We start from the raw sequence: 25,024 nt of genomic DNA on the forward strand, positions 1-25,024 counted from the left end.
CGGGGCAATAGTAGAGGATATCGAGAGCACGCACCTACCTAGGACCATCACGCCTCCAAACTGAAACCGCATAGCAAGTAGTGAGCATGGTGGCATGGACGCTGTGTTTGGTTATGCAAAACATGAGTCTTGCATTTCCTTCCAGCATTCTACCACGCATACATTTACTAGTTCCTGGTAGATGCTTCCAGGGATATCCTCGAAATTATAAATGAACTGAAATGATATATGTTTGCTTAGTTGCTCATACATTGTTCTCCTGAAGCCTAAGAAGTGTAGCAGTCTGTTTGATGGATGTTTTCTAAGATAAGCATTGACCATCAATTTCTTTATAATACTCATCGTACATATATACTAAATCACAAACTATAGATAAAGTACTTGTAAGCGTATATATGGTTCAAAAGAATTTCATAGGAATTTCAAGGATTTCTTGCTAATATTTCCTTCTGGTTTGCGGGATTGCTACCAGATGATTTTTCCTTCTTAGCCACCTGTAATTTCAAAGGAAATAATTCATTTGAGTGTTTAACCTCACATTTTATTTTCTTTATTTCCACAACTACACAATGTGCCTAGTTTTCAGTAAACTTGTACGTATTTCTCCTGCAATGCAGCCAAATAATTTGCATCACAATGCTACAATATTCCTACCCCGCGAAACAGAGAAGCCAAAATATGAATTCAGCATCGTCATTTTTCTTTCACACAACACACAAAATCAAGCGTAAATGTTGCTGTCTTGTCTCTGTTGACGCTCATAAACTTCTGAGAGAAAATCAAGGGTAGAATGTCAAAATACATAGAATCAGTCCAATTCTAACATGAATGCCATGGCATTAGTGTTCGGACGCTTTTGCATAAAACGGAATACCACATTCCGGTGGTTCCAAAACAGTGTTCAATGTAATGCTGATGGTTTCCTATGTAGTAGTATTTCAGAAACCCAGGAATTGAATGCAAGCACCGCAAAGCATTACAGAAGCAAAAGGGCATACAATTTACAGAAGGTGCACATAACTATAAGATTGAATCAAACCATGATGTGGCACAAGGGCTGCGTATCCAGAAACCCGACAAACACAACACATGCATGACAACACTGGACAAAGACCACGATACTTGAATACTGCAGCAATTATAAGCAATGTGACGGTCAACAACAGCGAGATGACAAAACCAATAAAAAGATAATAAGAGCCCAAAGGCGCAGTCCAGCAAAAAAGCAACAAACACCAGGTGCTAGAAATGTTCTCCTATGGAGCTCATTTGAAGCCACCAAACTGATACTTGTTGTAGTTTGCCAAGCTCTCGATGCCACCGCCTTGCGTAGACGGAGGAATTCCAGACATTCCTAGGCCAGACCCCCCTGCACCCATGTTCCATGAGGGTTGGCCAGATCCCCCTGCACCCATGTTCCATGAGGGTTGAGCCTTGTCGTCGAACCCATCACTGAGGCCGCCGACGACCCCAACATCGGCTAGGTTCACCTTCTTTGCTGCAATTTGCAGTGAAGAGAGACATCAACATTTCTGCAATCAAGTTTCCAGTAGGGCGAGGAGGAAATGAGAGGAAGAACTTACGTCCAGTTATGTTCAGATCAATTAATCCACGGCTCAAAGAGTCAGCCCATATGCCAGATTTAACCTGAAAATTTTCTTTCTTGGTGTTGGGCTTGGGAGCAGCCAAAGGTGTTTGGTCTGCCCTTCCATTAATACTTGAAGAAAGATCAAAGGGGTCTTTAGTTGCTTCTACAGTGTTTGCAACGAAGGCACCAAAGTCAGACGCATCAGTTTTGGGAGCTGCCAAAGGTGCTACATCTGCTTTGCCAAAATTGCCAGTGGAAGAAAAGTCGAAGGGGTCTTTAGCTGTATCCACAGTGTTTGATTCAAAGGCACCAAAGTCCGATGCTGCCTCAAGGTTCTGACTCGACGTGCTAATATTTCCAGTGGAGCTGTGTACAGGTGGTGGTGGTGCACTAGATGAGCTGAAGTCACCAAATGGGTCAGATCCCCCAAAACTGCTTAAAGGAATATCACCGAAAGGATCAAATGGTTCAGGTACTGTGTTCTTGGAAACGGAAGTATTAGCATTAGAAGGTGTCCCAGAAGTTGGTGGTGGGATAAACCCAGTCTGTGGTGGAAATGCTGAAGCAAAGGTAGCATTTCCCGAAAAAAGGTCAACAGTTTCCTGCAGTATCATTTGGATGACAACACTGTATCATGATCAACGAAATTGAGAAACTACATGATTTTATAAGAGTACCAAAGCACAATACTGGCAGTTTCTGGCACTGTGTCAGATAATGTTATAACATATTTAGCAACTTCGATACAAAGAGAAGAAGAGAACCAAACCTGGACATCCTGATGCGCAGTTGTTTCGGCACCTGGGATTGCCGATTGGAAGTCTGCATCAGCAAACAGATCAACCTGAGGTTCTACAGCACTTTTTGCTGATGGAGTGGCTGCAGGCTCGTCAAGGAAATCATCCATCAAGTTTGGGCCAAGAAGATCCACCTCGGCAGTCTTTGTATTAGCTGCACCTGTAGAACAAGATAGAAATAATTATCTCTTTGAGTTTCCAAATCCAACAAATTCATTCATTCAAATATGAATAAGGCATAGCACTCCCAGTCTCAACAAAATATCAGGTCGTCCCTTTTAGTAAAAACTTGTTGAACACTTGAATTGACGTTCATATGATGAATTTCTATTTACAATTAGGCAGAAGAGAATGTTATAATTGTGCTACATGCAAGGTAATCTAGTAATAGCATAGGGTACATGCAAATTGAAAAGTGAACTACGTATTCGTCAAATCATTACATATAATAATAGATTTACATGTCAAGACATGAACATGCATTCAGTACTACAGCTAAAGAAATTCCTTGCATGGAAATAGCATAACCAGGAAAAAATATATAATATTTTACCATTTGAAGAAGATCCACGAGGATCAAAGTCATCAAACTCATCCTCATTGCCTTTTGTGTTAGATGGTGACTTCGAGGAGCTGTGTGGATATAAAACTTCAGTGAAGGAGTGAAATGTATAACAATAAAAGATAAGCCCGGCGCTAAGAATCCAGAACCGAACTGATACTGCTGCATGTTTCTTTCAAAAATATTGCTGCATTTACCATACTTAACAAGATTCAGCAGGAGGACCTCCTCTAATAGGCAATAACCATAACAGTATGCTTTAGAACTAACTGCATTTTCAATAGCAAATTAGATACTCCCTCCGTCCGAAAATACTTGTCATCAAAATGGACAAAAAGGGATGCATCTAGAACTAAAATACATCTAGATACATGATACATCCCCTTTTATTCATTTTGATGACAAGTATTTCCGGACGGAGGGAGTACTAATTCACCAATCATGCAGCCAAGAATGCTACCTATAATTAACCCACCATATCCCACTGGCAACTCACCTTTTATTAATGATAAAAATGGACACTGTTAGTAAAATACTACTGGCTGTAGTTTCAGAAAACCAGCATAGTTATTTAACGTAGTAAAAATGCTAAGCAGCCCTAAAATACCTTCTATCATGATCCGCATCCTTTCTTATCTTGCTGCCAGATCTGCGCCTGCCAGTATTACTTGAAGAGGTTTTAACAGGTTCTTTGTCCCTGTAACTGTTACTGAACGAATCAGCCTCCCTTGTGCCACCAAAACTGCCATAGCGTTCACCTGAACTGTAGTTGCTACCTCCAGAGGCTGAGCTTGATCTATATGACCCAGTTGATGATAACCCAACGTACCTTCATCCACAACAAATATACGTTACGGTTTAAGACTGTCAAAGATGAGTACACAACTAAAAAAGTTAGAAGATCTCATTTAAAAATTTCGCAGAACCCACTTGTCACGGTTACTAGCCGCTTTCTCTCTCACAGCCTTTATTCTCTCCTTATCATTGATGATCCCCACCAGAGTTTCCACTTTCTTCCTCACATTTATTCCAGAGTCTTTTCCATTAGGTTCCACAAACTCAAAACTCGAAAGAACCTTAAAGGATACGACAAGAAAATGTTTAATCACTCGACGTAGCCTTAACTAGAAAGAGTTGTAAACAAAAGCACAGACAACACATACCGAGATCTTTGAATAATGATCGAGAATGTCATCAACTGCCCGGTCAGAACCATTCGCTATCAAGTACTCAATAATCGTCAGTGCCTACGCATCCACAAATTTTAATTAGTGAATAACATTGCTCATAAAAATTTGCACGATACAAAGGTCTGTTTCCCTTTGGTGGTTACTGGTTAATGTGATCAATCACTGTAGAAGTGATTCCTAACAAGCTTAATATTGGTCCAATATACTATTGAAAGGATGGTCATTTAGGGAATAAGAAGCAATAACCTTATACACATGACGCCAGTTTGCATCTCGCTCACCCAGCCTGGCCCAGAGGACACCCATCACCATCTGACACTCAGAGCTGCAGATTTTAGAAGTTATAGGCATCATTTCAGCACTGATGGAAAGGGAGGTCGGATAGCACAACACAAACAAGACATTAAAACTTACTATTTCTTGGTGGCCTGAGCTAGCTCTGAAAGAGCAGACCCGTGTGGACCCCAAGGTTCATCACTTGTCGCGTCAAGTACCTGATTTGAAAGCAAAACTTTTAGGAGAAGACATAAACTATGAAATATGATACAATGAGAGATCAAAATGACTAGTCTTGTAAGCTGTCACTTCTCATCAGACTTCTAGCGCTAAATGTAATCATCGAGGAATCCAGCCTGATTACAGGCAAATCAAAAGCAGTGTGTGAGGAGTGCATTCGGTACTGTATTTCAACTTATCTCTGATTCAGGGCTTAATAATTTATCCAAACCATCAGCGCAGAATTTGACTTTTTTAAGGAACATAATTTTATTTATTGCTCCTAGAGAAAGTTACATCATTTATCAATTTCCTTACAGCACTGCTGTGAAGTGTACACGAATAGACAACAGTGGTATGACAACCAAGCATACGTAAACCACACTACTAGGAAAAATTCAAGTGTCATCCTCCAACCTCCACCACATGAACCATTCCCATAATTCACAGCTCCATTAACGGCAAGAGGAAACAACTTTACAGAGCAGCAGAGCTAAGATCTGGGCGAGATCCAAACCTTCTGTTCGAGCTCGGGGACCTTGAGCACCTTGAGATTGACCTCCCTCTTTCTGCAAGAGCACGCGCACAGACAAACAGATCAAGATCTCACTCCCCACGGATCAAATTCAGCAAACGCCGTAGTCATCCTTGTAAAACGGCTAGCGAGATCGTGGCCGGTGGGCGGCCCGATCGAGAAAACTTACATCTCCCGCACGGTCTGATCGAAGGCCTTCATGAAATCCATGGCCGGCGCGGCGTCGAGGGCTCGCCGGGGGCTCTATACAGCGGGGGATCTGGGCTCTCGAGCGCTGAGCTGGTGAGTGGCAGCCGAGCGAGCGGCCCAGGAGGCTGTGTCTGGGTGGGATGGAGGCGCGGCGGCGGCTCCCCCGATCCCGGCGAGCGGCGAGCCCCCGCGACGGACGGCGAGGTCGTCGGCCTGGCCTGCCGGGCGGAGGGCGCGCGCGTGCGGGGAGGGAGGGAGGGGAAGTGGGCGGCGAGGCGGGCGAAAGGGCGACTTGGTGGTGGTGATGGCCGGTGGGTAGGCCGGAAGAGGAACCATGCGCGTGCCACCATTGGACGGCCAGGATCAACTCTGGCGAGATCTGACGGCCGATATGGCACCAGCTGCAAACGCACTAGCAGTACCACGGTCTGTGTCAGTGCACTGCCAATCTTTTACTGCGCTACTTTTGGTTGGAGAAATGGTAAATCTCACTGGTAATCTCATGGGATTAAGCCGCTGCTCATCTGATTTTGCGAATGTTTTGGTTGGTTGTAATCTGATCGGCACACAAACACCATCTGCCACTGAACCAACCACCACGAGATGCACATTTCTTTTTGACTGAAACAAGCCCAAGAGGGTAACCATATGCTTTGCCACTCCAAGCCTGGCACAACCTGAAGGTGAAACTCTGTTCCAATTTTGCTAGGTTTGGATTCAGTGGGAATACATACACAGCTTCCATTGCAGAAGCAGGTCCATGTATGACCCGAAAAGAATAATAACATGGTAAAATAGTGGTGGTGGCTTCAAACCGCATAAAGAAGGCAACCAAAAGAGAAGCACCTCCATACCCGTCCCACGTCAGCGGCAAAACCAGTCAACGGGAAACATCAAAAGCAACAAAGAATAGTTTGGGAGGCAACAACAGTTCGAATACTCTCAAACGACACATGATTTTAAGACATTGCATTTTGTTGATAAAAAAATTATATATCACCAACATATGTATGAATAACACATCAAACTGGTCTTGATGTTCATCTGGATCAATGTAGAACAACAACTAGAGTTACCACCATACTGAAGTACCCACAAATACTTCAATGCACACAAAGAATTTCCAAGTAAAATCAGCTACTTCTTGTCAGAGTTGCGGCCGTTGCCGGAATCTGCTCCCTCCCTAGCGTAGGTGATTGTAACTGTTGAACAATCTGCTCTGTGAAGTCTTCTCTTTCACTGCAGACTTCGGAGCATCAGGAAACACATTCCAAAAGCGCAGGGTCTCGTCTGCTGCAGCGGATGCCACCGTGCAACCATCAGGGCTCTGCAAAGGTCCAACAGAAGACAACCATAAGCCATCCATCTGTGCACACAATGTGTGTTTCAAACCTAGCTACAAAGCATAGGGAGCGAGCAAAGATTACCTGAGCCATGAAGAGGACACGGGAAGTATGGCCATTGAGCTCGGCCATCTTGACCATCGACGGGTACTTCCACAGTGTGAGCTGGTTCTGAGTGAACCCATGCGAGCTCAGCAGCTCTCTGTCATTCTTGTTCCATAGCAGCGCACAGACTTGTGACCCAGTGTCGACTGAGTTGAGGCATGCGCCCGTGTGTGTGTTCCAGAACTTGATGCACCGGTCATTTGCGCCACCACCCGACGCCAGCAGGTTGCTCTGGAATGGGCACCATGCGAGCGCCTTCACAGCAGCCGAGTGGTCTTCCATCCTGTGTAGCCATTGGGTGCGGCCTGCGGATTGTGCAGAGGATGCCATGGACACATCCCATATGTGGAGGAGGTTGTCGTTACCACCGCTGGCTAGCTGCCGCCCTGATCCGGACCACTTGAGTCCACACACCTCCTGCGTGTGCCCGCGGTATGTCTGCACAGCATGCTCCCTAATCCTCACATCATTGTTCACAATCTTGCCGTCCATACCACCAGCGGTCAGGATGCTCTTGTTCCATGACAGTGATCCGACTCTCGACTCATGCACACCTTGCAGTGTCCTCAGCTGCAGAATGATTCATGGTCAGCAACTAAAAAACAAGAACAATGCTGCTAACAGAGAATTATAACAGGAGAGAGAGGTGTCAAGAAGTACCAACCAGTCGGTTCGAGCTGGAATCCCAAATCTGGACAGCAGAGGAGTTGAGGCCAATAGCAATGTGCTGGCCATCAGGAGCCCAACTAACACTAGTGACAGGGCCATCGTCCTCATCAATGGTAACAAGCTCGGATGTAGACCCACTTGCGGCGTCCCAGAGGTACACCGTGTTGCCCAGTGCAATGGACAGCACATTGGCGCTTCCCCAGTCCAGCAGGTTGAGGTAGTAATCGTCAAGGAGGTCTGGCGCATCCAGAGTCCTCTCTGCGGACTGCATCAGGTTTCCCATGCACATCAAGTCAGTAATCATCATCACGAATTGCCACTACAACTGCAACAACCAATGAGAGCAGTACCACAAACTAAGCATGACTGTACCTGAGGGATGTATCGACGCTTCTTCGCCGGTCTGGCCTGGACGGAGGCCACATCGGCACGGAGCTCCGTGAGGATGCTGTTCTCAGGCTCCGGCGGCCTGTTGCGGAAGGCGAGGATCCTGGTCCGGTTGTTGAGCAGCTTCTCCGCCAGCAGCTTCCGGTACGCCTCCTTGCCCGGCGACGGCGTCACCGCGTTCTTCCTGTCCTTCCTCGGCTCCGTCAGCAGGTAGTGCGCCATGTCCATGTCCATCGCCGACCTGTCGGGGATGAACCTGTCGCCCTGCCAGACAAACAAACAAGCAAGATTCACACCCGTTCAGTCATTCCGTCGAACGGCTGGCGCGCAGGCACGGGACAACAGGCGAAAGGGTGAAACGGGATCGATCGGGGACTCACATAGCACTTGACGGCAGGGTTGCGGGGCGTGGAGCAGAGGGACGGCATGTAGGGCCTGGGCCTGGAGCCGGGCTCCTGGAGCGGCGGCATGGAGGGCGTCGAGATCGAGCCGGCCTCCCGGAGCGGCGGCCGCGCGCCCCGCCTGCCGCTCTTCTCCGGCGACATCATGTCGGAACCTGCGTCCATGGATCAGAGCAAACAAGAAACGGCGGTAGTACTGATGCGGGCAAGATCAGGGCGCACAGAGCAGTGCAATTCGATCCGGGATTCTACACGAAAGTAACCCTAAATCGAGCGAGCAATGGATTCGCAGGCAGACGAGTATATAACAAACCAAATCAACTCGGTAAAGGACAACCTAACGCGGAGAGGATTTCTACCAAAAGAAAAAACACGGAGAGATTAGCAGCGCGCGGACGAGGATCAAGAAACGAGATCGCAATCAGTAACCAAAAAAAACGAGCTTTGGGCGCGAGGAGGAGGAGGAGGATCCTGCGGAGCTCCGAGCGCGGACGAGGCGGCGGGCGTTTCCCCCCGAGCGACGGATTCGCTGGCTCGCGAGGCCGGGGGAGGGCGGCGGAGTTGGTTCTCTGTGGGGCGGGGCGGGGCGGGGGAGTTCTTGGCGGATCCGTGGGGTGGAAATAGTGGTGCGTCAGGGGGAGGAGGGAGGCAAAGATGGAAGGGTGTAAATGATATAGCCGTTGGGGAAATTGGCACCGGTACCGCGTTTTCTCTGGAGAGCACGGGCAGCCGCGTAGGGCTCACGGCAAATCAACAGACGCCGCGAGTATTATGGCAGGTATTCAGTTGTTTTTCGGGATAGTAAGTAGAATTATGGTACATTAATAAACTTCTCTAGTATTTTCTTTCTCTCGGCACTGTCTTGCAAAATTCGGATGTTCATAGGGGAATTCGATTTTGCGAACCAACCTATGGTTCGACGGTTTATTTCAAGATTTCCAGTGATGCACGTTCAATGGGAGGAGACGTGCTCCTCGCTCTTTAGGGGTATGGTGTGCATGTGTGCGTCACGGAATTCAATTTCCTTTTCCAATCTCTCGCAAAATTCGTGTGAAATCCCAGTTTTGGATTTATGGCATGCGCGTTAGCCCGAACAGAAATGCGTGGCGACTTTAGGCCGAGAACGGGCAGATTATTGTGTTAGACAAGTGTAAACAGTTCTGTCTTTGGAGGCCACCAGAGCCGGCCTCGTCTCACACGGCCAAATTCCAATACAACGACATCCAACACATTGGCAAAGGCATGTACTCCTACTCAATAGTGATCTAAATGCTCGCTCTTATATTTTTTTACGGAGGAAGTATATATTCAGAGTCAGAGTTTCAGACGATTGAGCTGACACATAGATTCTCTCTCCAGTTTCATCACAGAAAACTCCTCATGGTTTCCTTTAACCTAAATAAATCGCGAGAAAAGGCACAACGGCGGCATCATACAGGTATGCTTCTCATCAAGGGAGTGGACTTTAAATCCTAGGCTAATCTAACGCTCCGTTTGGATGTTTGCATTCGGAGCCTTGGCATTGCATTGGGTTGAATACCAATATCACAAGATGTGATATTGACATTGAGATTGAATGCCAATATTTTTGTTTGGATGTTTAGGTATTCAGAACAGAGACCCGATATTGAGGTTGAATGCATGATGTTTGGATGGTCAAATAATATATCAGGGTGGAGGTCGCTGAAGAGAGAGATGAGATCATGAGATGGACTGTTATCTCCTTCATGAGCGCCCCTAGGGGCGAACGTTGACCTCCGGCAAGCCCCGGAAGGACCAGTCCAGGAAAAGGACTTTGAGTGAGGTGTCTTCCTTGCAGTACCGGAGAAGCGGCAGCGCGGCGAAGGTGTCTGGTAGTCGGCGGTCGAGGTCTGGGACAGGGCCCGGCTAGCCGGCGGTCGAGGTCCGGGATACGGCCCCAGTAGCAGGCGAGCAGCTGCAGGATCTCCAATTGTGTGAACAGGATCCTCAACCTAGGATGCACAGAAGAGACAGATGAGAGGGGACTGCTCTACCGGGAGGGAGAAAAGGAAAAGAGAGCGCGGTGGGGCGGGAGGTGGCGCCGGCCGCTGGACAAGAGGGGCGGGACGGGCTACATGCGCCTCCGTCGCCGTTCCTTAGGGCATGCGCGGGCGAGACCTGCTATCTCGAGCGGGGATGGGAAGATGACGCTCGTTTCGGTCGCGAACAGGTACGCTATCCCGAATACTCAGCGATGTCTGGGCTACTAGCTTTTTGCCCGCGGGACGGGTCGCTCGATATCGAGCCCGAATGCCAGAGCTGAATGCCAAAATCAACCAAACGGTGGTATTCGGGATATTCAGCCCAAACGAATGCCAATACTCAATACTAGGCCCGAATGCAAACATCCAAACACAGCGTAAGAGATTTTGGCAACAATGCTCATGTTTCTCAGTGAACACGAGGCAAAAAGATCACCGCCCAAGAAAGGACATAGCCACATAGGGCCTTGTACTTTTTGTTCTTTCGCCTGATTTACTTGCGTATACATACTTCTTTATCAGCCTCAGCCTCCCAAGGAGAAACACATGATCAGAGCGTTCATCATAGCAGGCAACCTTTGAAGGCCTTCCTTAGCGCGGCTTCATCCAGATTCCTGCCGATAAACACGAGCTTGCTGATCCTCTTCTCACCATCCTCCCACGGCTTCGCTGGGCAACCTTCCAACATAGAGTGTACACCCTGCAATTTCGTGCAGGAGTTAGCAGCGGGATGACATACATTAGAACAGGCGAAACTGCAGAGGCACCGAAAGAAACACTTTTACGTGGCAACACAAGGATAATCAAAAGTTCACTACACATAACTCTGATCATACGGATCAACTTCGTTCGAGCAAAGGGATAGAATAGCAGAAGATGATAATAAACTGGTTTCTTTGCCGAGGAAAGGTTTGGCTGCCTAACCTGAAACACGAAGCGTCCAGTTGACTCGTTGACGGATATGACACCCTTTAATCTGTACAGGTCTTCGCCTTTCTCATCAACCAGTCTCTCCAGCCAATCATTAACCTTGAAAAGACATTGCACATTAGTGATAAACTAGTTCATTTGCAGAGGAAAAGTTTGGTGGTACTAAAAGGAAGAACCATATTTCAAGCAAATCTTAACTACATTTGTTTACCTCATCAAGATCAAGTAGTCCCTCCGAAACAATACTTACACTAGTAACAGCTGCATCATGGACATGGTCATGATGGTGTCCTACAAGTCAGCAAAGTAAACAAACAAGCTGAGAAAAAGGAGAAGGTTGAATAAAAATGAATGCATACAGAAAATTTAGAGCAAACTGCAAGTCTGGGTGTGTCATCTCAATTATTGAGCATTTATATGTCTCCAACAGAATTTTGATAAAAGGTAAAAATCCAAAGGAAGCCACTAAATGCTGCCTTAAGCCCTAGATATAAAAGTTAGCATGTCTAATATGGTGGGATTCAGAACACATGGATACCGGAGCCTGAACATTACCATGCTCATGTCCCAAGTGGCAATGCCCTCCTGTCTCTTTGTTTTCATTCAATTGGACTGCAGCCTCGATCCTGCAGATATATTTTTATCTCAATTAGGGAAACAAGATATGACATCTGACTCAGGATTACAGACCAACATTCTTTAACACACAAGAAAAAAATGATACTAACCTATCAAGGTCATAACCGCCAATTCCTAGCACAAAATCCATGTCAACATCACCAAATTTTGCTTTTTTCATTTGCGCCATCCCATTTATGAGCTGCAACGAGAAAACTTTTCAACTTGTGCAAAATAAAATAAGCTTGCACTTGACAAAAAAAAATCTATTTTCTGAAGGCATTGTACCAACCTACCTTGATCTTGTTGGTCAAAACCTCAAGTTCTGCGTCATCAACCAAATCAGTCTGCATTGATAGCAATTATAGAGCATTAGACAAGCAAGCACTTTTATACTGTATTCTTGAAGAAGAAAATGCAGAAAAAAGACGTGCTTAAATAACAATTTTTTGCACCAGAGCCTTGTAGTATATAGTTCTATAGACTGACTAAATACCTTGTTCAATATAATCCGGTCTGCATAAGCAACTTGTTCTACTGCCTCGTTCACAACCCACCTTGCTTTCACTTCATTCAAATGTTGCATGGCATGCTTACAATCAACCAAAGTAACAACACCATCAAGTTTCACATATTTCGAGACCAATTCATCAGAACAAAATGTCTCAATAACAGGACCAGGCTTTGCAAGACCTAGACAGTGACATTAGTTTTGTTAGGCATTAGAACTTCGACACATCTTTAGACCAAAGAAACGATAACCATATATTGGTAATCCGGTAGATTTTGAACCAATGAGATTTACCTGTTGTCTCAATGACGATATGATCAAACTTGTCACCCTTTTGCTTCACCAGCTTCAGAAGCATCTTTACAAGATCCCCTCGGACAGTGCAGCACAAGCAGCCATTATTGACCATCACAATGTCTTCAGCGACGGATGAATGGTTAGCGACGAGTGAGCTATCGATATCCACCTCACCAAACTGCACACAAAAGGGCAATATGGCTTATTCTACATAGTAACATCACCACTAGAGTCTCGTCATGTTAAACTGGAGCTGATTCAGTGCACTATCGATTTGTTGTGAAACATAGTATCAAACAATGTTGACTGGGCATAATAAAGTGCTCCAAGAAACAAGGATCTTCAGTTAACCTCGTTCTCAATGACAGCAATCCTCTTCCCATGCTGTGATGTTAGAATGTGATTCAGAAGGGTTGTCTGCAAAAGAGAGATTGAAAGCAATTAGCCAACCTTAATAAACAAACATCAGTCCTATAGAGATTATTATAGCACCATGGAAGTGAGCACATTCATCGGTTTAAATCCACGCCGGGTGTAGTAGGTTTACTGATAGCATATCGATTTCTCAAATCTGAATGCATATTAACATCACCTACGCCATTATATGCAGTAAGTTCAGACTTCAGACTGACTGACTTATATAGCCTACACGCTCCAGGTAGCAGAACTTCACAAGGGAAAGGTAAGTAGAGCGAGGCGGACCTTGCCGGAGCCGAGGAAGCCGGTGATGACGGTAGCGGGGACGCGGTTGTCCAGCGCCTGCGCGTCGAAGGCAGCGTCGGAGAGGTGCCGCTGGAATACGGTGGGCGGCGGCCGCGGGAGGGGCGGCCCGAGGCTTCGGAAGCATCTGGAAAAGGAATCGAGAGGGCGGTGGAGAAGAGCGGAGGAGGAGGCCGCGGCTCTGGTCGCCCTGGGGAGCAGCAGCCGTGCAGCCGCCGCCGCAGCCGCCATACCTGAACTCTCGGGTGAACTTGGCGGCCGCCGTGGGCTTTTCTGGGGTTTCGACGAGGCAAAAAACACATATTTGACCTAAGGACAAAAAGAATTCACAATCTGAACTCCTTTCGAAAAAATTACACCGAGCTGACTGTTTCGAGTGGCGCCCGACAGATAGGCGCCACACTATACTGTGTAGCGCCTGGAGCTTAGGCGTCACACGCCGGTCCAACGTGGCAGCCCGGGCCCCACTCTTGGTTGTGCAGCGCCTAGCTGAAAGGAGTTGCACAATGTAGTGCAGCGCCTAACTGAAAGGAGTTGCACTACCTTATATTAAAATTGTTGTAACTTTTAATCCGTGCATCCGATGAAAACGTGCCTTATATGAAAGTTGTACATTTTTCCGTGTTCTACGCAATGGTGGCATTTTCATCTATGTTAGGATCAATTTGCTTGATGGAAACCTTGTTGCAAAAGTGCATCATAATATAACTGACAGAATCTGTTAAAATTTACAAACTTGGCATGATGATAGCCATTCACCTATAGCTTTGACGTGTTTTCAGCCTACATGAGTTGTGCACTGCATAATGTGTACTTTCACGCCATGCCTATGCTTGCCATGTTAATCATCCTTAACATGTTCATTTCTTGGATCTAAGTGACTAACATGATATAAGTGAACTTCTGTTACAGAAAGTTACATTTTGTAAGATCCATAGTAATTAAACCTAACATCATATGAATATGATCTAACTATGAAAGTTGGAAAATTTTATGTCTACCTTAAGTCTATGTTATTTTCATACCCACTAAATATTTGCATCACTATGTTTTGAGACACTAAAGTAAATAAGGCAATGTTCTGCCAGATTGACACGTTAATTTCACCAAGTCACTGGATGTCACCAAGCCACGACCGTGCTGATAAAATGCAAAGTTCTGCCACTTGGGTTCAACTTGTCAACCGCTTTTTGTGCGGCCGCCCACTTATGACAATGTTTGTTGATTGTCGACCATGGGGAGCGAAGATATCGGTCGGAGCGGTCAATTCCACTCTTGTTGTGTAGATCAAAGTGCTCCTTCATCCAGTTCCAATAAGCATCTCTACTTTGATCACCTCCAACGGATGGATCCCTCGACCCTTGCAACCAAGTATTGCATAGTAAGACGTCTTCTTCGTTGGTGTAGTTGCCTCCTCTTCCTTTCGGTGCGTCGACAATGCCCTTACCATCCTCGTCCACCTCGAACTCATGGTCATCGAAATGCATGTCATTGATTTGAGACCAATGCAAATTGTTGGAGCCAACACCCATAGTTGACATATATGCCTCATCTTTGAAGCTACAAAGTATATACAATGAAGCAAATAAGATATCTATATGTGTGCATTCAAAAAATCACAACAACAAAAAAGTTGGCGAAAATTTATTACTTTAGGGCATTTCCTCGAACACCTTGTGCGCGTCGGCCGCCGGCTCAACAAGTGAGCTCGTCGGCGCTTCGGTAGCTGCCGCGCCCGTCACACACCCTGCAAGCTTCTTCCTCGACGGCTTCGAAGAGCCGGAGCCGTCCGTCTCCTTGTTCTTCTTCGCGGATGCCTTGCACTTCTTCGGCCGCGCCGCATTTGGGAGCTTCGAGTGGGGGGCACGTGGCTTCACGGCGGGTTAGATCATATTCATATGATGTTAGGATTAATTACTATGGGTCTTACAAAATGTAACTTTCTGTAACAGGAGTTCACTTATATCATGTTAGTCACTTAGATCCAAGAAATGAACATGTTAAGGATGATTAACATGGCAAGCATAGGCATGGCGTGAAAGTACACATTATGCAGTGCAAAACTCATGTAGGTTGAAAACGCGTCAGAGCTATAGGTGAATGGCTATCATCATGCCAAGTTTGTAAATTTTAACATATTCTGTCAGTTATATTATGATGCACTTTTGCAACAAAGTTTTCATCAAGCAAATTGATCCTAACATAGATGAAAATGCCACCATTGCATAGAACACGGAAAAATGTACAACTTTCATATAAGGCATGTTTTCATCGGATGCACGGATTAAAAGTTACAACAGTTTTAATATAAGGTAGTGCAACTCCTTTCGGTTAGGCGCTGCACTACACTGTGCAACTCCTTTCAGCTAGGCGCTGCACAACCAGGAGTGGGGCCCGGGCTGCCACGTTGGACCGGCGTGTGGCGCCTAAGTTCCAGGCGCTGCACAGTATAGTGTGGCGCCTATCGGTCGGACGCCACTCGAAACGGTCAGCTCGGTGCAATTTTTTCGAAAGGAGTTCAGATTGTGAATTTTTTTCATCCTCAGGTCAAATATGTGTTTTTTGCCTTTCGACGATTCGTGGAGACGTGGACTAGAGAGAGAAATGATTCACCTAAAAGAGAGAGAAATGACGACGTGGAGGAGGGAGAAATCGTAAAAAAAAGGTTTATCTTATCTTAAAAGAGAGAATAAGAGATGATCTCTTAACTCGTCACGTTTTTAAAAATACTCTCTCCATCCAAAAATACTTGTTATAGAAATGGATTAACATGGTTGTATCTATAACATGGATACAACCATTTCTAGGACAACTATTTTCAGACAGAGGGAGTAGCTAGTTATTGAAGATAATGCTAAGAGATGATCCATTGTAAACATGTTTTTTGTCATTTTTAAATTAAATGCAAGACTTCAGATATAACTATCTTATCAACCATTGTACACGCCCTAGCAGACGCTCCCTCAGTTCTTAACTCGTCAATCCTGAGGAGTTAAATAGGTTTCTAAGTGAACACTTTTATAACTTAACTTGCTAAAAAAATCTTTATCAATTTTTTAAACTTTGGTTTACATATTTCATTTCAACTACATGTCTGCACACATATTACATTTTAAACTTGCTAATTAAGGTTCACACGATTCACGAACATTACAAATTCAAAGTTTACCAATTTAATAATTCAAATTCAAACACATGAAAAATGTTCAAATGAAGTATTAATTAGAATAAAGAACATGATAGGAGCACAACAATCAAATGCTTGGAAGTGCCCACAAGTGCTCAACAATATCATCTTGGAGCTGAGTATGAACTTTTCAGTTCTCGATACTTTGATGCATGATTCCACGATTTTACGATCCAAACTAACCCCTCCGATTCTAGGATTTTAGTTAGTAAAATATACGTCTCTACTATTCTAATAGTTAAGATTCTACTCGAAGCTCCAATCCGATTCAGAATCACGATTCTGACAACCTTGGCTGGGGAGAATCTTTGTATCCTGATTGCATTGTATTTTGGCTCGACAAGATCCCATTTGGAGATGTACCAAAAATTCTCTGACATGCCTCTCTCATCCTCAATGATCATGTTGTGCAAGCTGATTCAACATGTCATTTTTTTCCATATGACAAGCGGCTCCAATACTTGATAGAGCCGCGAATAATGGCAAGACACTTTTGGAGACACCAAAAACTCTCTCAACATACTATCTCGTTGACTATTTGACGCATTGAACTACAACCGGTAGGGAACATTTTCAGGGAGCGTCAGCTTTGGGCGCTTGCGAGAGGGAGTGGAGTTTTTCACTTTTGTGAGTAGTCGCCTAGGTGGCTACGGAGGTGTTGGCAGGCACGCCTCGGTGATGCCTGCGGGCATGTAAAATCTTGTAAATATTTTTCTCCTCTTCTATAAAGCTAAGGCACGCCTTTCGCGTGTTCTCGTAAAAACTATTTGACGCATTACAAAGTGGGATCTCTGGTTACCTTTTGCATGCTAGATTGCCTTCACAAATGTGACCCATGAAGGATAGATGTCATCTGCAAGGTGGTAGCCCATCGTGTACCAATGGCCACTGACAACATAGTTGCAAGGATAAGCATCTTCGGCAACAAGCCTTCCAAACTGTGGTGGCCTCGATTGATGTACAAGCAGCCAAACTTGATCATAGTCTCAGTCGCCAAAAGTCCTCGTGAACCATCTTCTTCTTCTTCCTCCACCTCGGACGAAGAGTCGTGGAAGAACATATTCCTTAACCTCTTCATCTTATGTAATATCCCATGTGAATTTTATTGCATAAACATTAAAACACAATGAAAAGGGAAAAATCTTACATATGCAATTCTTCGAACACTTTGTTGGCGAAGGAGGTGAGAGCTGTTGGAAATATGATCTAGAGGCAATAATATAGTATTATTATATTTTTCATGTTTATAATTAAGAGTTTATATTCTATATTATAACTGCTATGATCTTGGAATATGTGATTCAGTGGAAAACTCGTATTGACATGTGGAATGATAAACGGTAAAACCTGATTCCTAGTCTCGCCTCTAAGACTAGCTCACACTACCAAAAAAAGACACATCCGTGACATTTTGGGCCGAACGATTTTTTTTCTGTCATACTTATGACACTTCTATGACGATAATTGTGACAAAATCCGGTATCATCATAGATGTGGTGGGCTCCTACTTCTATGACAAAAAATCATGACAGAATATGGCCTTTTTGTCCTGGGTGGGCAAGAGACGCAGCTGCATGACATTCTTTGGGCCGTCCATGACGGAAAAAACCATGGTAGAAGCGAGGGCGATGAAAATTTCGGGGAGTTCCCGGTTACGGTGGGTGGTCGAGGGCCGAACGATGCACGTTTCTCTCGTACACGTACGTGCGTGTGTGTGAGGCGTTGGGCTCTAACTGAACCCGAGTGAGGCATTGGGCTCTAACTGAACCCGAGTGATTGCACTAGCTATGTTACTGAACCCGAGTGATTCCTTGCTACTGCTGCTAACTGAAGACGATCGAACCCTGCTGCCTCCTTCCCTTGATGAACAGTGAGCGTTGTTGAGGGGGGGGGAGGGTTGGATGAACAGTTCCCGGTGGGGGTGGATGAACAGGACCCCGTGGTGTTGCCTCTGGATGAACAGGACCCCGATCGAGCCGGTTGGGGGTGGATGAACATGACCCCATGGAGGGCTAGATGAACAGGATGACCCCGTGGAGGGCTGGTTGAATAGTAGCCGATGGAGGGCTGTATGAACAGTAGCCCGTGGAGGAGTGGTTGAACAGGACCCCGTGGAGAGGGCTGGTTGAACAGTAGCCGGTGGAGGAGCGCACGGTGGAGGCTGGATGAACAGGAGCCCATGGATGAACAGTCGCAGGTGGAGGATGGAGGAGGTCGACGGTGGATGAACAGTAGCCCGTGAGGGCTGGAGGAGGTCGATGGTGGAGATGAACAGTATCCCGTGGAGTCCCTTTTTGCGGTACGCCACACCCCTCCCGATGAACAGGACCCCCGTTTCGACCGTAGCGCTCCAACACAAGTCTGTTTCCTCCGTTTTGCGGTGCGCCACACCCCTCCTGATCAACATGACCCCGTTTCGACCGTAGGAGGTCAAACAGAAGTCTGTTTACTCCATTTTGCGGTACGCCAGACCCCTCCCAATGAACAGGATCCCGTTTCGACCGTGGCCAGCCGAACACAAGGTTGTTTTCTCCATTTTGCGATACGCCAGGCCTCTTTTCCATCGGTTGTTCCATCCAAGCCCTCCCAATGAACACGAAGGCGCATTCCGTTCCGACCAGTCGGTTGGCTCCCCATGAACACGACGATGACGCAGTTTCTCCGTTCCGACCCAGCCATGTACACGAGCCTTGGCCGTACGTATACGCAAGTAGGCGTTCGAGACCCCGCCCATATGTACGTACGTTGTCGTATTTACTTTTTGCACCCTGGCCGTTGTACATACGTGTACATGCTACGTGCGCGCCTCTACTACGACACGTGCGCGCCTCTACACCGACCAGTATGTACGTACACGTTCGTGACAAGAATGGCAACGCTACGTACGCTTCGACCAGGTGGGTCCCGACTATCAGGCACTTCCTTTCGTGCAAAGATGTAGCTGGTGGGTCCCAGCATTCGGGGGCGAATCATTTTTTTTGCCCGTAATATGGCCGCACTTCCTTGCGTGCGAAGATGTAGCTGGTGGGTCCCAGCAGTCAGGGGGGAAACATTTTTTTTGCGAAATACGGTGGCCCGTTCGGTGGGTCCTTGCTGTCAGGTGGAGGAATAATTATTTTGCGCGTAATAAGGAGGCACTTCCTTGCGGCCGTCGTGGACCCAGCTGTCAGCCTCTCCACGTATAGTACTCTTCCGATGGAAGTCGTTCCTTGACCACGTTGACCACGCCGCGCCGAGAGCACCAGGGCGATGGACGACAACGAGGCCTAGGAAGGGGATGACACGGAGCCGGGGAAGAAGCGGCAGTGGAAGCCCTTGCGGAGAGGAGTACAAGGGTTCACTGGTTCGGCTGCGGTATGAGGCTGCCGTCGCCGCAGAGTAACAGGGGGTGTGGGTGAGTAAAGGGATGCCCTGGCTAGCGGTGTGAGTAGTAGGGGCTGGTGAGGCCTGCGCGACAGCACAACCGACCACGGGAGGCAGGAGCAGGCGGTTCTCGCCGGTGCTTGGTTTGGTGGCTGGAGCAAGGAGATCAGAGATTGAAGAAACACGACGGCCGTTGGATTGACATCCAACGGTTACGTCTGCTAGAACTGTTTGTTGACATATATAATAACTAAAAAAATCTTGCATATGCGTCAACTTAATACGCCCACAAGTCAGACCATTCTCTATTTTTTTTAATAATTTATATATAGCTCATTGCAACTTCTTATGCAATTTATTGCAGTCCTTTTTTTGTTGGCCAGGGCCAGGGTTAAAAATTTAAACGAAATTTCGCATATTTCTGTGGGTTCTAAACTATTTTTAATACCGAAATGTTAAGCCAGATTTAAAGTACTTTGAAGATATATTTAAATTAGGTTAAAGCCCAGTAAAATAGGAATCTGGAAATGTGAAAAAAAATCAGAAATTATAAAGTAATTGCCAATTTGTCATCTGTTTTTATATTTACAACCCATTTCATATTACTTTCAAGATTTGCAGGCGTCTTGAAAGAGTTGCAGCCCATCAGGGCGTAGACAAATAAGTAGGCCTGGATTGGGTATTCTTTAGAGAGAGAAAACTGGGCTCATTTCACAAAGAAAAAATAGCTGGGCTGGTCATATGGTGAACATAAAATATAAGCTTGGGCTAGACGGACCACAGCCCAGTTGAAACCCTGCTTTGTCTAAACAATAACAAAAAAATACTGCTCGAGCAACTACGTCCCAGGTGTCAGTCGATCTTGTGTTGTTCTCTTGTCTATTGACTATATACATTCACAATGTCGTGGGTCCCAGATGTCAGGAAACCACTAGGAGGAAGCATTTTCTTTTTCCATACGCTGACATGGTGGGCTCCTACTGTCATCCTCTCCATGTACTTCTGCCGATTCCTGTTGTTTGTTGACCATGTTGACAACGCGAGAGGGCGGCACCGCGGAGAGCTCACCAAAGTGCGCGGAGGACGATGGCGAGGCCTCGGACGTCGGCGTTAACGATTTAGGAGACGGTGGGGTGGCGATGCGTGCGCTATGGCGCAGCCAGCCGTGGGAGGTGGAAGCAGGCGGCCCCGCTGGTGCTGGTTTGGTTTTGGCAGCTAGAGGAAGACATGACTGAAGAAAGACGACAAATTGTAAAAGCAGCAGGAGTACTTAACAACCTTAACTGAAACCAGCAGGGGCACTTAACAACCATAGTTGAAAGCAGTATGAGTACTTATACAGGTTCAACCATACAAAGCACGCCTCGAACAGTGCTACTTTGCCTATAGTTAACCAAGGGTGAGGCCGCCAAGCCCCAGGACAAGGCCCAGGTGTCACCCCGCGCATCCACAATCTTTTGAAAGCGGCTTCATCTCGCAATGTGGTCAATAAATAGGATATTTGCTTTAGAGCCATGGAAAAGCAGGAACATAATCTTCTGTCCTATTCTCCAAGATGGACGGGCCTTCATTATTTGAGACCACCCATAAATAAGTATCTTTTCACCTCAAAGGGAATGGAGTAGGTCGACATAAACATCATGTTGTGACCAAGCGCAAGTCTGACCCGACCATGGTCAGGCATATGTATAGGAACAATAGAACTGGGCAGTTTCTATTTCAAGAAGATCACAGCTGTAAAACTATGTATATGCAATAGTTTATGAACAACATATATACCAAAAAACAGCTCGTACCATAAGTTTCTTGACACAGTTGGACCTGTTCAACGAGTGCAGCAGTGGCACACATATCCCATGTGGCCTTCCACCATTGAAACGCCCCACAAGGACCTCGAGACGATCAATAAAGTGTAGGAACTTGTGGATGTCGTCCCAACCAACTTCAGTGCCATCAGTAACAGCCGAGTTCTTACAGAATAACAAATGAGTAGCCTGCTTAACTCTGAAAAAACCTACACGTGCCACCAATTATAAGAAAATATTAGTTAGAAGTAGCATCTTCGTGAGAGATTCGTTGCTACTTCTAAAGTTAAATTGTGATTAGTTAGACAAAATAGGTGGATCAAGAAGTAATTGAGGCAACAAGCAAGAAGCAAATACAAAACTAACATTGATGAACAATTGGAATGATGTCGGGGTGGAAGATCGCAGTGAAGATGAGACCAAGTTCTACTATTTCCATCAACATTCGGGCGCCAACTTTCAGTCTGTAACACTTGAGAAAGTTTATCCAAGTTCGGCCATAAAAAAGCAGCGATCTTCTTGGTTCATGAACCCAACTCGGAACTTATATCCATGGCTTGTCTTCAATGTGACCATTAAACTGGTGTATTCAGTTATGGCAAGGCCGAGCATCTTGAGTACATGTGTTCCGGCAGAGCAAATAATGCACCGCAGGAAAAATAATATGAGAACACAATGTATTCCCTATCCAAATCTAGAAATAATTTCCTCCTTCACGTCAGTGTTGACCATCATACTTGTCGTGGTGGGCGCAGGACAGATGCCAAGGGATGGCTAAAAAGAGGAGGAGGCTCGAGGGCGCTGGTGGGCTCCAGAGGCGAGGTTGGCATGAGCGGGCGCGGGACGCCAGACATACCCAGGTTCGGGGCTCTCCGGGGAGATAATACCCCTAGTCCTGCCGAGTGTAGTTGGATGATCGATAGTACAATGTTGCTCCTGGAGCTGTATGGAGGAGGAAGGAAGCTGGCCAAGGCTTGGGTTGCTCCTTCTCCCCGGTGTCGCTGTTTGGTGGCTAGTCCTATGCTTACTTGCTTCTCTCTCGTATGTGTCTCTTGCTTGCTGATACATCTCCAACGTATCTATAATTTTTGATTGTTCCATGCTATTATATTACCCCTTTTGGATGTTTATGGGCTTTATTTTACACATTTATATCATTTTTGGGACTAACCTATTAACCGGAGGCCCAGCCCGTATTGCTGTTTTATTGCCTGTTTTAGTATTTCGAAGAAAAGGAATATCAAACGGAGTCCAAATGGAATGAAACCTTCGGTAGCGTTATTTTTGGGAAGAATATGATCTGGGAGACTTGGAGTTCATGTCAGAAGATCCTCGAGGACCCCACGAGATAGGAGGGCGCCCCCTACTGGGCGCGCCCCCTGTCTCGTGGGCCCCTCGAGCACCTCTCGACCGACTTCTTTCGCCTATATAAACCTACGTACCCTAAAAACATCGAATAAAAAGATAGATCGGGAGTTCCGCCGCCGCAAGCCTCTATAGCCACCAAAAACCTCTCGGGAGCCCGTTCCGGCACCCTGCCGGAGGGGGAACTCATCACCGGTGGCCATCTTCATCATCCCGGTGCTATCCATGACGAGGAGGGAGTAGTTCACCCTCGGGGCTGAGGGTATGTACCAGTAGCTATGTGTTTGATCTCTCTCTCTCTCTCTCTCTCTCTCTCTCTCGTGTTCTCTCTATGGCACGATCTTGATGTATCGCGAGCTTTGCTATTATAGTTGGATCTTATGATGTTTCTCCCCCTCTACTCTCTTGTGATGAATTGAGTTTCCCTCTTGAAGTTATCTTATCGGATTGAGTCTTTATTTGAGAACACTTGATGTATGTCTTGCCGTGTTTATCTATGGTGACAATGGGATATCATGTATGTTTTGGTGACCAACTTGCGGGTTCCGCCCATGAATCTATGCATAGGGGTTGGCACACGTTTTCTTGACTTTCCGGTAGAAACTTTGGGGCACTCTTTGAAGTACTTTGTGTTGGTTGGATGAATTTGAGATTGTGAGACGCATATCGTATAATCATGCCCACGGATACTTGAGGTGACAATGGAGTATCTAGGTAACATTAGGGTTTTGGTTGATTTGTGTCTTAAGGTGTTATTCTAGTACGGACTCTTGAATAGATTGATCCGAAAGAATAACTTTGAGGTGGTTCCGTACCCTACCATAATCTCTGCGTTTGTTCTCCACTATTAGTGGCTTTGGAGTGACTCTTTGTTGCATGTTGAGGGCTCGTTATATGATCTATCTATGTTATTATTGTTGAGAGAACTTGCACTAGTTAAAGTATGAACCCTAGGCCTTGTTTCCTATCATTGCAATACCGTTTACGCTCACTTTTACCTTTAGTTACCTTGCTATTTTTATATTTTCAGATTACAAAAACCTATATCTACTATCCATATTGCACTTGTATCACCATCTCTTCGCCGAACTAGTGCACCTATACAATTTACCATTGTATTGGGTGTGTTGGGGACACAAGAGACTCTTTGTTATTTGGTTGCAGGGTTGTTTAAGTGAGACCATCTTCATCCTACGCCTCCCACGGATTGATAAACCTTAGGTCATCCACTTGAGGGAAATTTGCTACTGTCCTACAAACCTATGCACTTGCAGGCCCAACAACGTCTACAAGAAGAAGGTTGTGTAGTAGACATCAAGCTCTTTTCTAGCGTCGTTGCCGGGGAGGTGAGTGCTTGAAGGTATATCTTTATATCTTGCAATCGAATCTTTTTGTTTCTTGTTTTATCACTAGTTTAGTTTATAAAATAAAACTACAAAAAATGGAGTTAAGTTTGTGTCATACGCTTCGTCTTTTTAATATCTTTCGTGAGTTTGATGGAAAGGAAAATTGTGCTCAAGTGCTAGAAGAAGAATGCTTTAAAATGCTTGGTACTAAATCTTTGAATGATGAGCATGATTGCAATGTTTTAAGTATAAACTCCTTGAATATCCATAGTACTAATGATGATTGCTCTAGTCATGATGAAAATATATCTTATGAGCATATCAACTTTTGTGGAGTGCATGTTTGCATGAACACACCAAATAGAGAAGATATATATTGCAAGAGGCATAAGCATTTAGAAACTAAATGGTTGCAAGAAAGGCTAAATGTGAGTGCTGAAAATTTGAATTTCCTTTGCCGTACTTGTGAACTTTGCAATGAACATGGTCATTTACATCTCCTATGCAAATTGTTTCATGATCGAATCATGTCCAAAAATTGTGATTATTTGATCTCCCTTGCTCATTACAATTAACTTAGTTTGCTTTTGGGTTATGAAGAATTGAAACATTTACTTA

General features: G+C 45.6%; 3 protein-coding genes across 3 annotated transcripts; all 3 read right to left on the reverse strand.

Annotated features, from left to right (window-relative positions):
• Nucleotides 1-1,000: 1,000 nt before the first annotated feature.
• On the reverse strand, nucleotides 1,001-5,645 carry LOC123046567 (clathrin interactor EPSIN 1). The gene is made up of 11 exons (XM_044469967.1): nucleotides 5,337-5,645; nucleotides 5,150-5,201; nucleotides 4,552-4,631; nucleotides 4,384-4,462; nucleotides 4,111-4,194; nucleotides 3,878-4,023; nucleotides 3,555-3,776; nucleotides 2,939-3,018; nucleotides 2,358-2,545; nucleotides 1,584-2,190; nucleotides 1,001-1,498 (listed from the first exon to the last, which is right to left on the reverse strand). Exons 1-11 carry the CDS (start codon nucleotides 5,375-5,377, stop codon nucleotides 1,266-1,268), a joined length of 1,812 nt encoding a protein of 603 aa, XP_044325902.1. The 5' UTR covers nucleotides 5,378-5,645; the 3' UTR covers nucleotides 1,001-1,265.
• A 668-nt stretch (nucleotides 5,646-6,313) lies between these two features.
• LOC123046569 (cell division cycle 20.2, cofactor of APC complex) lies at nucleotides 6,314-8,870 on the reverse strand. Its single transcript, XM_044469968.1, has 5 exons — nucleotides 8,241-8,870; nucleotides 7,846-8,124; nucleotides 7,469-7,738; nucleotides 6,784-7,374; nucleotides 6,314-6,683 (listed from the first exon to the last, which is right to left on the reverse strand). The coding sequence occupies exons 1-5, from the start codon at nucleotides 8,424-8,426 to the stop codon at nucleotides 6,540-6,542; spliced, it is 1,470 nt and encodes a 489-aa protein (XP_044325903.1). The 5' UTR covers nucleotides 8,427-8,870; the 3' UTR covers nucleotides 6,314-6,539.
• A 1,718-nt stretch (nucleotides 8,871-10,588) lies between these two features.
• LOC123046570 (P-loop guanosine triphosphatase YjiA) lies at nucleotides 10,589-13,641 on the reverse strand. Its single transcript, XM_044469969.1, has 10 exons — nucleotides 13,323-13,641; nucleotides 12,972-13,037; nucleotides 12,618-12,798; nucleotides 12,309-12,505; nucleotides 12,109-12,159; nucleotides 11,923-12,014; nucleotides 11,750-11,820; nucleotides 11,406-11,485; nucleotides 11,189-11,293; nucleotides 10,589-10,964 (listed from the first exon to the last, which is right to left on the reverse strand). The coding sequence occupies exons 1-10, from the start codon at nucleotides 13,569-13,571 to the stop codon at nucleotides 10,827-10,829; spliced, it is 1,230 nt and encodes a 409-aa protein (XP_044325904.1). The 5' UTR covers nucleotides 13,572-13,641; the 3' UTR covers nucleotides 10,589-10,826.
• Between the last annotated feature and the right edge of the window lie 11,383 nt (nucleotides 13,642-25,024).

This window comes from Triticum aestivum, chromosome 2B (assembly GCF_018294505.1).
Source record: "Triticum aestivum cultivar Chinese Spring chromosome 2B, IWGSC CS RefSeq v2.1, whole genome shotgun sequence".
Lineage (NCBI taxonomy): Eukaryota > Viridiplantae > Streptophyta > Magnoliopsida > Poales > Poaceae > Triticum > Triticum aestivum.